Raw genomic sequence first — 14,874 nt, forward strand, 5'->3', positions numbered from 1 at the left:
CGCAGCGCTGCCACCACGTGTCCTCAGCACTCCCGAGGACGGCAGGCGATCTCACCTTTCATTTTGACAGTGGGAGAATTGGGTCCGGCTGATTGCTTCCGCCATCCTCTCCAGTTCTGGCAAAGGCTTTCTGCCTCTGAGATGAAGGAACAAAGGGAGTCCTCCTCGAAGTGATCAGAGTCCTCGAAGGAGAACCTCTCCCCGTCCTCCCACTCGGCAAACATGAGTTCCATCACATCCAACGGGCGACACGGGGAAAAAAAGAAGAAGAAGGAAGAGGAGCTGCTGGCTTTAACAGGTGGATGGACTGGAAGGCTCCTGGAGTACCTGTCAGTTCCGTTCAGATCCCCGTGCTACGGTACCAGGAAGAACAGAGCAAACGCTGCCTTGAAGCGGGAGAAGCAGGAAACCGACGCAAGCGAAAGGGCTGCGTGTAAAAATCCCAGAGAACGAGTTCTTAAAAAAAGTTTAAAAAACGCTCATGTCCACAGAGTGTGTCCGACCCCGACGGGCGGCCGCTACGCAGAGAGGCGCTTCCAGCCCGGGAAGGTGCGCGTCTGTCACAGCCCGGCGCTCCCGGCGCCAGGAGCCCCACGTTCGGACCCGCAGCGGCCGCACAACGGCCGGGGCTCCCCGCGCTGGTGCTTGTCTCACTCTCAGGGCGAAGCCCCGCCGGGACCGGGCCTCCCCCCGCCCGCCGCACCTCAGGAACGCCCCCCGGGGGCGGTGAGCCCGAGCAGCCGACGGAAGGAGGGGGCTCGGCGGGGCCGGGGCGCCCGCGTTGGGGGCAGCGCGACCTCCCGGCGGCTCGTCACCGGCGCGGGCGGGCGGCGGGCGGCGGCTTCGGCCTCATGGGGGCGCGGGCGGGGAGAGCCCGGCGCCGGGGGCCGGCGGGCGGGCAGAGGCGGCGCGGTGCCGCTCCCGTCGCGGCCGGAGCTCCGCGGCTCTCGGGGCCCGCGGCCGGCAGCGCCCCGCGCGCGGACGCCCCCCCGTGCCCGGCCCGGCGGCGGTTCGCTGTCCTGGCGCGGCGGCGGCGGCGAGTCCCTGCCCGGCGCAGGCACCAAGATGGCTCCGCGCTTCCCAGCTTCACCTGCGACACCCCCCCGCCAGCTGAGACCCGCTTCCGCCGCCGCGCTTCCGGCTTCCGCCGCCGGGCGGGCGCGTGGGGCGTGCCGGGCCGCGGCGGCCGGGAGGGGATGGAGGCGGGCGGCGTCCCGTGCCGTCGCCGATCGCCGTGGCCGCGCGGGCAGCCAGGGCCGGGCCGGGGCAGAGCCGTACAGCGCGTGAACGGGCGGCGGTAGCGCGGCAGCCGTGCCTCGGCGAGAGAGAGCTGCTGCTGAGAGGGGACCGGCTTATCTCAGAACGCTCCCGCAGAGCGAACGGGGTCACGAGGAAAAGGCCCAGCGCTTCGGCCGTCCCTGCACAGCCACAGCGGGAAAGCACGGCTCGTGCTGAAGTGAAGCGCTGGGCCCCAGAGCGAACAGAGGTTGTGCGAGGGGGAAAGAACAGCTGCACGCATCTAGAGTAGGTCAGAGAGCAGGAAGCTTCCCGGTGCCATTTCCTCTTATTGCCTTTATAAGATGTTTAGGAAAGGAGGCTAAGTAAAGAGAAAGCACCGTTCCCCTCCTGCTTTATTTCCTCGTGCAGCCATAAACTGGAAGAGCAGCTTTCAGAAATAGCAGCCAAAATGCACTGCACTCGGAAACCAGGCAGGTGTTGGGAGCCAGGGGAGCCTGAGCAACTCTGAAGTTACTAATGAGAAAGTACTCCACATCCCGTTACGTAAGGAGTCACGCAAGGTTTCCCTATGGCTGTGTTGAAAGCTTTTGTTTCAGCTTTTTCTGAAGTTCTATTTTATTTTGAGATCTGTTCCGCTGTGAGAGTAGATGAGTGAAAAAACAAAGGCTGAGTTCTTTCTGTAAACTGAGTGAGCATCAGCTGAGCAACCACAGGCTGCACCTGCGTCTCCCTGTCTGTACAGAGGGAAACATGCAAATGATAGGGGAAAAAAAAAGGGGGGGGGGGGGGGAAGAAGAGCTAGGGAAAACAGAATGAAGAAACAGGTATCCTAGGGCTGGGAGAAAATGAAGCGTCTCAGATCAATCAGTCATTCAGCGTAGTTCACTTCAGCTCTCAAACAGGAACAAAAAATCCCCCTATGTTTAGTGATGGATCCTCTTAGTGGGCCTTAAAAGATAATGTTGTCCTAGGGGAAACTTTGACATGATGTGTTCCTACATATGTAACGCTTGCTGCTTTAGTATTTAAGATCTCAAACACAAAAATACATATCAATAAAATGTGCATCAGTTGCATTTTTTACCTGTATAAGTGTTGGATCCCTCAGTGCTTCCTACCAGTAGGGAAAATGGGAGCACTCCACAGCTTCTTAATTCTCAAATCTTCCTCTAAGACTTCATCTAATTTAATGTGCTGTTGTCCAAAGCTGCTGGGCTTAAAATACTTGCACAATTCCTTTAAGGGATGTTCCTGAGGAGATATCTGAGGTAACAGATAGGCGAGAAATGTACTCACTGCCTGCCATTTTACAGGAATCATTATTAGCTAAATAAACTCTCACATTAGTAAGCTTCCTGTGGTGGTGTTGTTTTTCCCTCAGATCATTTTTTGCGAGCAGGCTGGCTGTATACATTTGAACTTTATAGGAAGAGCTAATTTATGCTCATGCATATGTACGTATGGCATCAGAAGGGTCATGTAGTCAGTTACACAAGAACATATGTATTAATACCTATAAAATCAATTCAGAAGCACTGAAATTTAAACTCTTCCTTTGGGGAGAAGGGGGGGAGCCCACAGACATACAGAACCTGTTTTTCAGCAAGTGAAAATTACTATTAATTAACAATAGATGTAATTACCCTGTAAGATAACAACACTTAGTCAGGCAATTAGGTAATTACTGTGCTCAGTCCCTTTTTACTGTGTGCAGAGGGGCAGGCAGAGAATGATAGTAGGTAGAAGGGGATTTAGAGCTTCCAGCAAACTGCTCTGCCCCTAGTTGTGTGAAATCAAAATGTTTAGACCACGGTTCCACGAAGACAGAAATGATTGGATAGTTAATATCCTCAAAAGCACCACAGCAGGGCATCACATGCTGACCTTACTGATGAAAAGTTCTCCAGAGGGGTCTGCAGTAGTACCTTTATCACTGTGACCCCAGCTGGTACCCCCAACATTCTCCATGCTTGGTATTTCAGTCTCACCCAGAGGTTATTGTCCTTTTCCCCTCATCAGTGAGATGAAGCTTAGGAACCTGAATATCTCTTATTTTTTAAAGCAGATTTAGAGGTGGTACCTTCTCACTTAAGAATTTACCAGAGTTTGGGTTTTGTTCACCTCCTATCAAATGACTTCAATTGAGACTACCTGAAAATGCAATGCAATAGTTGCCATTACAAACAAAAGCACTGACCTGCCGATCAACTCAAATCTGACCCAAAGTTATAGGTGGGGTGGAAACAGCAGTAGATCACAGTGAAGAATGCAAATCTGATCATTTTCTTTATCCTTCTGATAAAAGATAATTTTCCTCAGACACAATCCACAGCCATCCTATGGGACAGGGGTACGAGAGTTGTTTGATTCTGGGAGGAGGGAATTCCTGTGCTTGGGACAGCAAGGAAATTTGAAGAAAGATGCAGTTTGCTGCAGAATCTCATATAGAGACCTTAGGGACTTGAACCAACACAGAGCACAGGTTCTAAGCTAGGCTCACAGAAGGACTGTCAATAGTGGATTATTCTGTTTCATGGCATGAGGAAGATTAGCACTTCTTAAACTAAGATGCACAAATAATTCCTAAATTCAGGAAACAAGGATCCTCTGGGGCAGCATTTGGGACTCCTGAAGTTGAAGGACTATCTGAATCCTCCCATGGAAAGGAAGAAGTCAAGAATACCATGACAGAAGTGACTATGAAGAAACAGGATGATGCTCCCCATATTTCTCAACTATCCAAGTCAGAAGCTACAAGAAGCTGCCCCTATAAAGTATGCATGCCACTACTCCAGGTATAAAAGCTTTGCATAGTGGGTCCTTCATTGATTTGGGGATTTGGAATTGTTCTGTTTTGTCTTGGAGTGTTTCTGGGTGTTCTGCCAAGTGCCAGGCGCTATGCCAAGCAGAGTCTCTCAGGCTCTCCACTCCCACCACTTCTGTCTGTGTACTTGTGTTCCCAAACTGGTGCCACAGCCACAGCTCCCTGGCCTGGCCATCTTGGCAGTGAGTGCCCACCGTCCTTGCTCCCCAGCCTTAGTGTGGCAGAGAGTACTATCCTGCCCCAGGTACTTCATACACCTTCCACTGGACTTCCTCTGGCTGATGCAGCTGGCAACAGCTCTGAAATAGATCAGCAGATATAAGGACAGGCTGAATTTCTGCAGTGGGCACAGAATTTCATGTAACAAAATGAAGCCTTTTACCACTGGTTGCTGCTGCTTCTTCCAGGCTGATCACTGGCAGAAAACAAGAAGATAAAAAAGGCTTTTCCTGTTTTTCACCCTTTTAGTGTCTGGTCAGTGTATAAGTGACGTACTGATACTGGGCTTGATGCTTCTCCCAAGTTTCCCAGGTAGTGGCTAAAACTGGTTCTCCTTCCAAGGGATCTACCACACACATCCTTGCAGTGCTACAAAGCCAACATCATGTAGAGCAGTCAGCTGAGGGGCAGGTGCATGACAGCAAACAAACCAGGTACCAGGCAATATGCTGTAGCACAGCATGATAAGTTCTGTCTCATACACTTTGGCTAATATGGCAGAAAAGTTGTCCTGCATTGCTGTCCAATTGGATCTCTTTCCAAGGGATTTATTGCGCACACACACATTTGTACTGTGACCTGTTAGTGCACAGCATCAGCAATAGTTAGAGAGAGGCACACACAGATCATGGGAGTCTTGACTGTTCACATCAATAGGATTCTAGGTCATGAGCTGTAAGAAAGCTGAAATACCTGAAGGTTTCACAGTGCCTTATGGAATGCTGCATGAAAGAAGGCTTTCACCTGCAAGAACAGTGCTTTCCTGGTGAGGAAAAATGGTTCAGAATACTGTGGTGGTCTAAAAGAATCTAAACATACAGCTGGAGTTTTGAAGTGTGTTTTGATAGGAAAAATGAGATGAAAGAAGTGCACGCTAAGAAACAAAACAGATTTTGTCAAGGGATGAAGAAAATAACTATGGGTAAGGTTCTACATCTCAACATGACCTGTTGTAGGACCGGGAATGGTGTTAATAGGCAGGTAGATGTGGTGCCTGATACTGATATCTTTTGTCAACATCACATGCAACACAGCAGATAGGCTTTACCTGAATCCAGTAGAAAATGCAAGTTGCTTCAAGAAAAGACAGAAGACAGAAGGAGAGCTTTGCTAATATGACATTTTTCAACCTACAAATGGGCTTCAGCTCTTTATGTTTACTTCTGTTCAACTGGAACAGCCCTCACTCATATTCCTTCCCCTTCCAGCTCTGGGAAAACACAAGTTGAAGAAATTTCCAAAGAAATCTTGCTTTCATTTTGTAAAACATCACAGGCTGAATGCATGGAAAAGGTGAGGAAAGTAGTGAGGCAAACAAAGCAGGGTGAAAATCTGCACTTCTGTCTTAAAACACATTTCAGAAGACTGAAAAACTGTGACTTCTGGCTCACAAAGGCCAGACCTGGGTGTGTTCTTTCTCTGGCCAACATGAGGGAGTGCAGGTGTGATTGTGAGTTTCTCTCTGTCCTTGGGGCCATGGCTTGGAAAGGCACAGCTCATCAACACCCATCCATCTTTTTCCAGCCAACTTACTGCATGATTCAGGCATGTATGTTCCCTTGTGGATCTCCCAACAGACAGAAACTATAGGCACTGATGAAGAGGCCATGAAAAATAGTATCTGACAGTTTCAAAAGTGCTCTGCTGGGAAGAAAGAAATCCAATAAGGAATCCTGCAGAGATGACAAGGCTGCCACTAGGATGGTTTCTCCCATACAGGGATATACTTTTTTCATTCCTCTTTTATTTTAGAGGAGTGAAATTACTGTTCAAAATTCCTTTGTCTGCATTACACACAATTTTCAGAAAGCAGCATTTCTCATATTGGGAAGACAAGAATTCATAAATACCCTGAAGCCGGATTGCAACACTTACATTTGTTTCCAGTTTTAAGCTCTCACCAGGGACTAGAAATCAAAGAGTCTGTGCTGCACCCCAGAAGTGTCTGCTTTTCACTGATGAGTCATGTGGTACTCTACAAGTCAGATCCAGTGTGTTTTTATTTCTGATCACATGGAAAGTAAAACACATCCTTGCTATGGCTGGAATCTAACACAGACTCAATAACAAAATAAAGCACTCATGAGATTTTATCACTGCTAATGCAAGGGGGCCCAGCTGTTCAGCAACATTCTGACTCTGCAAGATTTTGTTGCCTTTTCGCTTGCAGTAATGCAGTCAGAAATGACAAGCAAAGGCACATTTTCAAAGCACACATATGGCTCTGTTTCCAGTAAAATACAGAATGTGCAGAAGAATAGATTCTTGTGCTCAGACTCTATGACACTATGGAAAATGGCTGATACGATTTTGTATCTTAAATTCCTGTTCCTTGAAAAGTGATGGTCTGTTTTGCAAAATCACTTCTCCCAGAAGATTACTGTTTCATGATATAGCCATTGCTATTAAGAATAAATATCTCCACATAAATCGCAACCAGCTACCACTGATGCTTATTTCACAGCACTGGAATTAGAGAAGAGATGGAGCAGATAGTGTCTTAGCACATTAGAAAAGAGAGCACACAGCTTGTTTCCATTGCTCTGTGTCTAGTGCACAAGTGCCTGTGCAAAATGCACATAGCTTCCCCAGACATGGAATACCATGAAGCTGAAACAAAGCTACCCTGAGGAACCAAAAGCTCTGGAGAAAAAAAGCTTTGTCCATTTGGATTGAGTAGTTTCCAGTTTTGGGCTAATCCTTATCAGAGGAGAATCTGAACTGGCAGCATCACTGGTTCTCTATTTGGAATCTTATATAACTGGACCATATGCCTGATATTGAAGCTTTATTAAATAATGAATTTACTATTTGTGAGATGAGTCATTGGTCCATATATGGAAAATGGGGTCATTAAAGGAACACTTTGCAATAGCTGTGAAAATTATTGTTGTAATGCAAGAGACTACAATTACAGCTAAGATCTCATGTATGAACACAACAATTATGCCTCAGAAAGCATAAGATGCAGCTTAGAGATAACAATGCCTATAAGGATCACTGAGCATAATCAGTCTGCCCTCCTGCATGTTGCCGATTGCAGCTACAGATTCTTATTCCCTTTGCAATAATCTACAGGACCAAAAGTTTTCCTTCTCATGCTTTGCTCTTTCTGCCATTACCAAGCTGTCTAGTGATATCTCACATGCAATATAAATTCACAGATAAATGAAAGGAGAAGAATTAACACAAAAGGAACTGAAAAGGGATGATGTCCTTCAGTTCTCAGAGAAAGCAACTGCTACGCTGCTGGCTCTTCTTTTGAAGTTGAGACCACATTTGGACATCTCCACAGCTACAGTGGAAAAAAAAATGAAAGCAATAATCTGTGTTTTGTAGGTAATATGTTTGATTGTGCATTTACAGAAACAGAGCAATTGTTAAGTCAGTTCATTTAGAGGGACTATTACCCTAACTAGCAATGTTACAGACTTGAACGCTTCCTAAAAATTCTGAAAAGGAGCTATTAATTCCCTAGCTTAGTTTTGTTTCGGTCTGCCAAGAAATACATAAGCAAAGCTTCTAAATATGGAACTCCTTCTCTATCAATCTGCAGTTTTAGCAATCAAAAAATGGTAATCAATAGAAAAGGGGGGAAAAAAAGAGGGTTACTGTAGCTGACTCTCACCATGCCTTTGCCGTAGAAGCCAGTTTCTGTAGGTGTTGTTGAGAGTGCTCAGTGCTGGGGAAAAAAAAGGATGTCTATCTCTTCACATCAAGACCAATAGACACTATTCTACAAAGCATGTAAGCAGATCTTGGCTAGCTGAAATAATTCAGCCACTTAGAGCAACCTTGCTGTGCTGCATTTACAAGCTTTGTGCATCTTCAGGAGAGGAAACTTTCCACATGCCACAAAACCCACAGCTTCACATATAACTGGCCATAGTAACGTTTGCACTGTAGGTGTCTTAACACTTCAGTCTTTCAAAATATAAAGATGAGGTACATTAATGCTTAAATATAGGAATAACAGATGAATCTGAGGTGCAATTACTACACTATACAACATTTAATGGACAGTAAAATAGTCTGCCTGTTCCTGCACAGATATTCCTCAGAACAGTAATACAACTTCAGAGTTAGAGATGTGAGGATTTTTATTTAGAAATGTAATTAATGTTCTGTCCCATCAGAAGTCTAACAATGTGAAGGCTATATAATGTGTGATTTTCTCCTACAAAAAGCACTGTCACCATGACCACACACCAGCACTCCATTTAAGAAAAAAGTTTTGCACGCCAAAGTGCAGGTGAGGGTCAGTGCATTTTACACTGTGTAAAGTTTAACTGGTCTCCTTTGTGCATTTGGAGGAGACACTAATAAAAATACCACGCAAGATGCAATGACTGAGAATTACGTGGGCTGCTGTACCTGGCTCTCCCTTTGCTGTTTCAGTAGGAAGCAAGAGAGAAAGTACTTTGTCTTAAACCTAACTGACAAAGTAAGGTCTACTGTAGAGTGCTCTATAAAACAAACTGGTTGGCTGTTAAAATAATGTGGATTCTCATCCTTTTTTTTTATCCTGCAGATGTCATAGACCATATCCATCCAGGAAGCAATTTGAATTGGACTCCTCCTCCTCTAGGAGATTTAGGGATCCTAGACTACATCAGCCGCTTCTATTTTTGGCTTTCTTCTCTGAGTATGTGGCCAGACTGTGACAGGTACTGACAGCTGTTTGTTCTATGAGCTGACTCAGAGGCTGCTCTCTGTTTTAGGCAGATCTCCATTTTCAGTCATGTACCTGCAAAAGGCTGTGACAAATTCCTGTGTATTTGCTATCCAAAGCTTTAATGCAGTTCCCTAAGTAACCTCACATCTTCTCTGGGTAAGAAAAATAGATTTGTGTAATTCTATCATGACCATTGCTCTCTCAATTGATGTTGAATCTAGCAAGTTATATTTATTGAGAATAAATAGTATGAATTTAATGAATAAAAGCATGCACTGCATTTCATCTGGCATCTTGTACAAAAGGACTCTCTCCTGCTAGAACTGAGCAGAGCCACCCAATACAAACGGTGCATCCCCTCTGCCTACCACATGGAAGCAAAGTTTCATCAGCCCAAATAGAAATGATAAGCCCCTGTAATCGCAAAGACAAGGCATGTTATAACAATAAAGATTTCTCAAGTCTTAATCAACCCAGCTTTGGCTTAAATATTTAGAGAGTTTAAAGGGTTTCTCTTAGATCTTAAAAGTTGTGCTGAATCACAGAAGCTCCCTATCCTTAGTCTAGCTAGAGATAGTGAAATAGTCAGACTCAAGTAAAAGCTTTTCTCTGGTGTGCTTGGTTCCACAAACACAAAATGTACAATCATCTGAATAGTTCACTTGCCCTCTCTTAAACAGGTCTGCATCCCACAATCAGTGGTTGTAATCCTACTTTCCTTCTAGCAAGCCTGTACATGCAGGCGGGGAGTGGGAAAAGAGTAAAGAAATAGCACATTTTCCTCTTTGCGTACAGCTCAATTTTAAACAAAGCAGATTAACTAAACTGCAAAGAAGCAGTTTGGTGCTTTGGGTTGTTTTTTGTTGTTGTTCCAAGGGGATTTTGTTCTATTTTTGAGAAGGAAATAGAGAAATGTAAACTTTTTAATGGGTTTCAGCCAAGCTCTCCAGTTACATTTCCACCACCAATCTCTCCCACAGTCTTTACCTTCACAGTGAGGAGGGTCCACTGCCCAGGCTAGAATGTCATGCAACTGTGACAGCAACTCTCTGCATGATCTCTTCTAATGGAAATACCTGACAGCTCCACACTGCTGGATCCTGATCCATGGGCTGATGTGGCCGTGAGATGTTGGCATGTTAACTAACACTTCACAGCAGGATTCACTGAATGCATATTTAATTCCTGTCGGTTTGTTTCTCCTGTTGGGCAACAAGTCACCGTGAATACAGCACTGGGTTACAGCTCTTTCCTGCTTGGCCCTTTGAGCTAAAACTGCCCTGATGTCCGTGTGAAGGCCTGCAAAGATACAAACAGGAGAAACAAGGCCTTTTCTTTGGCTGATGTCACAGTAGCACCACATCTCTTTTGGTAAGCATGTGCTTTGGAGCTTACTTGATGAAACAGTGCCTAAGGCCACAAAAATGCCCATAACTCTGCATTGCCCACTGATATGTGCACACTAGACACTCTTGCAAAACCTCAGGCATGAGCTCTCAAGCTTCACACAAGCAGAAGCAGAAACGTGTAGGTGTAGAAAACCTCAAAGTCAAACATGAAGCAAGGGAGGTGTTAACCACAAACAGCTCTCCTCAGCGAGTGCACAATGGTTCTCAACAGGAGGCTGGAGACAGCATACACAAGAAATTATATGCTATAATATTTCATGTCTGCAGCCATCACCACATCAAACCCCAGTCTAACCCTAACAACTTGAGAAAGGCACTGGAGCAGTCAGTGAGTTGCTTTTCTAAACAGACCTTTTATAGAGCAATTCAATTTCAGCTTGGAGGAGAGGGTGGAAAAGGAGAGAAGAACAGTGTTCTCACATTGGTTTCTCAGTCAGATTGTGTTTCATTCCTCCTGCTTCCACTTATCCAAAATCTGGCTTTGGTCTTTCACTTGGTGATAGATGAATCCTAGCGTCAAATGAGACAAAACCATGCTGAACAAGTTTGTTCAAAAGGAACATGTACAGATCGATAATAGCAATGAATTAAGAAGCTGATATATCAAATCCTGTTCGTTTTGAGCATGAGTTCATCTGCAGATGCCCTCCACCTGTTCCAAGTGGCCACAAAATGTGGCATTTGAAGAGCTGTTGTGTTGCATTTTAATGGTAGCTAATAGGATCACTGGCTTTGCAACATTCTTTCACACATTAAAGCTCCTCTAGAAATAACATTAATACAAAAATTTAATTAGCATAATTCAGCGCTAAAAAAAAAAATCTAAAACCTGCCCTTGGAACAGGTTCCTGTACCAAAAATAAAACAGAGCCCCACACAGTCACAGCACAATTAATTTATTAGCATATCTTGTGAGTCATTGGTTTCGATCCAGGAGACGTGACAGTTTTGGCTCTAGACTGATTTCAGAGCTACTCAGGCCCTTGTTAGTAGAAAGAGGTTTTAATAGGACTGAGTGGGCTGAATGAATGTTCCTTCTTGATGTGGGGAATTAAATATTTTCTTGATTAAGTAAAAACATAGCCTGAGCCATTGCTCCAGGTCACAGTGCCTCGTCCCACTGGGAGCAGTTCCAGGCTGGTTACCACCAGTGAGTGTTCTATTCCCATACCCACATCCTCGAGCTGCAAGGAGCTCCCAGAAAAGCTATCAAGATGATGTTATGTATGGCAATGCTGTTCATCTACTAAAAACCTTCTCTCATATACATAAAAAATGTGTCCTTAAGTGGCTGATGGATCACCACACTTACTTTGGGAGTGAAGAGTCTTCAGAAAATTGGCTTCAGAACATAAGGCAGACATGCATAAAGCAGACTCAGTTTTCCTATCCCTGAGACAGCAAATACCCACGTTCGTGGTTCCTAACCAATCCCTCCACTAATACCTTTGAGGAACTGATTTGTTATTCTCGGCTACAAAGGTACAAGGATTAGAGGAGTAATCTGCCTGATTAATTACAGCACGGAACATAATTCTTCTAAATCATCTGAAAAGCATTCAGCTATGGGAGAGGGATAAATCTTTAATCCAGCTTCAACTGGCCAAAGCATGGGCTGGTGTCAATACAGGGCTGATGAGCGCTCCCATGCAGCCCCTACAGGGCAGGAAGGCACTAGGACTGGGTCAGCTTTCATAGAGCACCAGGGTATTCTTGTAGGAAGAGGGCTAAGAGGAGCATTAACAGGTGCTCCTTAGACACTATTTAACAAGTTATTTAACAAATGCTCCCCAGTCACAGTGGTGCTGTTTCTCATTCAACCCACGTGCACCACACTACTTCAGGAACTTGTCCCACAAAGTGTCCCCAAAGATGCCAGTAACCAACCTGTTGGTCCCTGGAAGGGAAGTATGGGCATTAGCCTCAATCAGACAACAAGCTGCTGGGGGCTTACCAGGTACCCCCTGCCCAGAGCCATGTTCTGCTCCACAGATATACATACAGCAGCTGACTGAGCTCAGAGGGGCTGCTGCACCTGCAAGAGACACTGGGTGAATTAACCTCAGTCGGTTTTCACCTTGCTGTAGATGGGCTGCCACTAGAACCACATTGGCAAGTTCAAAGCTAGCATATACACATAATACACATATAGCACTGAATACCTACAGCATTGCCCACTACTGAAAATACTGAAAGTAATCAGCAGATGGCACATCTTCCCCTCACAAACTGTTTTCAGTTCTGGTTACCAAAGCTTAAAGACCCAGCAGAAAGGGAAGGCATGGAGAGACAGCTCGTATGTTATCCGGTACCTAGGCAGTTTGGACTGAAGAGAGACAGGGAAGCCATGGTTTTCAAAAGACTGTTTGTAGTGTAATGGACAACAATATAAAGCAAGGCCTCTTATTTCCTCTCATAGTTGAGAACAGAAGGATAGATGGGATTTGGTGGAAAAAAAGGCAATTCATTCAGGATCTATAAGAAGAAAAATGTCCTGTGGAGAATGAAATTATATTAGTTCTCGTTGTCAGAAAATACTGAGGCTGCAGAGCTTAGCTGGATTAAATAATAGATTAAACATTCATGTGAAAGACAAAGGATGTTTACAATAAACAGTGTGCTTGGTTTTTTTAGGTTCGGGATATAAACACTGATACTTCAGAAAAAAAAAAAATCATTAAAGTATAGCATATAGAGTTTGAGCAACACCTGGAGGGACAAGTACCAGAACCTTCAGTTTGAACAGCGATGGTAACGCAAGTAATTAACACAAATGGTCCGAGAACAAAATTTCCCAGAAAAAAAAAAAAAAGAAAAAGGCTGTTAAAACTTGTTCAGTACAAACGCACGTGCACTGTCCTTTGAAATGTCTGCTGCTGGCCAACATCAGGTACAAAATGCAACTCTGGAGCAGCCAAGTGCTGGTCTTCTGATCAGATGATTCCAGTAAGCCCTGGTGGCAAAGCATGTGAGTTTGGTTTGGGCCGCAAAGAGAAACAGTGATGTTCTGAAACAGGTTAGGACAACTCAGAAGCATGTCTGCAAGTTTGCTTAGCACAAATAAGGTGTAAAACCAGGTGAGATGCTTCCTCCCTTCCTCCTGGCTCATGCAGGACTCACAGAATGTTAACTACAGTAATTCTCACAGCTTTCGTGGTGACAAAATCCAGGGGAAATATTTTCAATTGGAACATGGGAATCACAGAATACAGCGCCAGGTCTGTGTCTCACTTGTGTCACATAAGCATTTTTTCTAACTCTTGAATGGCAACAAGTTAAGTAGGCTTAAGGAAAAAACCTTCAATCCTTTCTATATTTTTAAGCCTGCTGGCGTTACGAGTATAAGCTAGAAGTTCAAACCAGGTTAAACTAGAGGTGTGACAGCACCGTGTTTGAGCTGCTGTAGCATTCAGGCTCGGGGGAGGCTGAAAGTAAAAGCCAAATCCCTCGTCGTTTCCCAGACAGGTACTGCTACTGCCACTCAGGCCTGTAACACAAGTGTCCTCAGATTTCCTCCCATTTTAATTCCTAACAGAGAACCAGCAGTCTGCAGCTTGTGCCTTAGGTACTCTCTGTCAGCCGTCACAGGACAACACAGCCAGCATGGAGCCAAGCACAGCACTACAAGGACCAAGCCTAGCTCTTCAAACAGAGTTATCAGCACAAGCACACTGCAGATATTTGGCCCTCAAGAAGGGGCAATAACAGATCAGATCTGTCTCAAAGGGCAATTTGCAGATGTACTGACATTACATGTTTCAAAGATTCCTTTAATTCTTTTTAAGAATAAAGTTTCCATGTATGATTTTCAAAGTCCATTGAAGCACTTGTAGGCCAACTGTACAGTAATCACTGGAGAGGGTAAATTAACTGTTTAGTTTAGCATTCACACCCCAAAAATCAGACACCTTCGCAGGTCAGCACTTCTAGACTAAGCTGCTTTGTAGAAGACAAATTAAAACTTCTGGCAGTCACTGCTTCTTCAACACAAGGCAATTTCTAAGACACTATCATCACTTGTCCTTTCACATGACATAGCCAATCCACAGGCTGTGCTGTCTTCCATTCTTGCTTTGATATTTCCCAGGTACCAACAACTCAGTGCCCTGAGTACAGACCTTGCAGGCAGCAGGCCAGTGTGCGACTGAGTGAACCCAAAACATGCACATTTGGCACAAGTTCCACGTGTCTCAGACTGTATTATTACTCCATGTTTGGATCATTGGTCATGCACTGAGGCTGCTCATGAACAGACCTGTCTTCTCTCTGGCTTGGCAGCACGTAGCTATAACACACCACTGTGAGTGCACAACTGTTAACGCACTTAGCTCTTTTGTTTTTGTATTTTTCTACCTACTCAAAAATAATCAGTTAACCTAGAAAGTAATTAAGGCCTTGGAGGAGAAAATTACATCCACTTGTTTGAAAGAGAGAAGGAAGAAACTGAAGCACTCAACACAACTTGTATTCTCTCAGTATTATTTCTATCTAGGTTGAGAAGGTCTGAC

The 14,874-nt window shown here is 44.8% G+C and overlaps 1 protein-coding gene across 2 annotated transcripts in view; it reads right to left on the reverse strand.

Annotated features, from left to right (window-relative positions):
- ZSWIM8 (zinc finger SWIM-type containing 8) overlaps positions 1 to 844 on the reverse strand; it is a 59,093-nt gene extending 58,249 nt beyond the window's left edge. The window contains exon 1 of one of the 2 annotated variants that reach the window (XM_072340648.1): positions 56 to 844. In XM_072340648.1, the coding sequence (XP_072196749.1) occupies positions 56 to 233 (178 nt within the window). In that variant the 5' untranslated portion in view covers positions 234 to 844. The remainder of the gene's footprint in view (positions 1 to 55) is intronic. The other variant, XM_072340647.1, reaches the window with a different exon arrangement.
- Between the last annotated feature and the right edge of the window lie 14,030 nt (positions 845 to 14,874).

This window comes from Excalfactoria chinensis, chromosome 6, assembly GCF_039878825.1.
Source record: "Excalfactoria chinensis isolate bCotChi1 chromosome 6, bCotChi1.hap2, whole genome shotgun sequence".
NCBI classification, from domain to species: Eukaryota; Metazoa; Chordata; class Aves; order Galliformes; family Phasianidae; genus Excalfactoria; species Excalfactoria chinensis.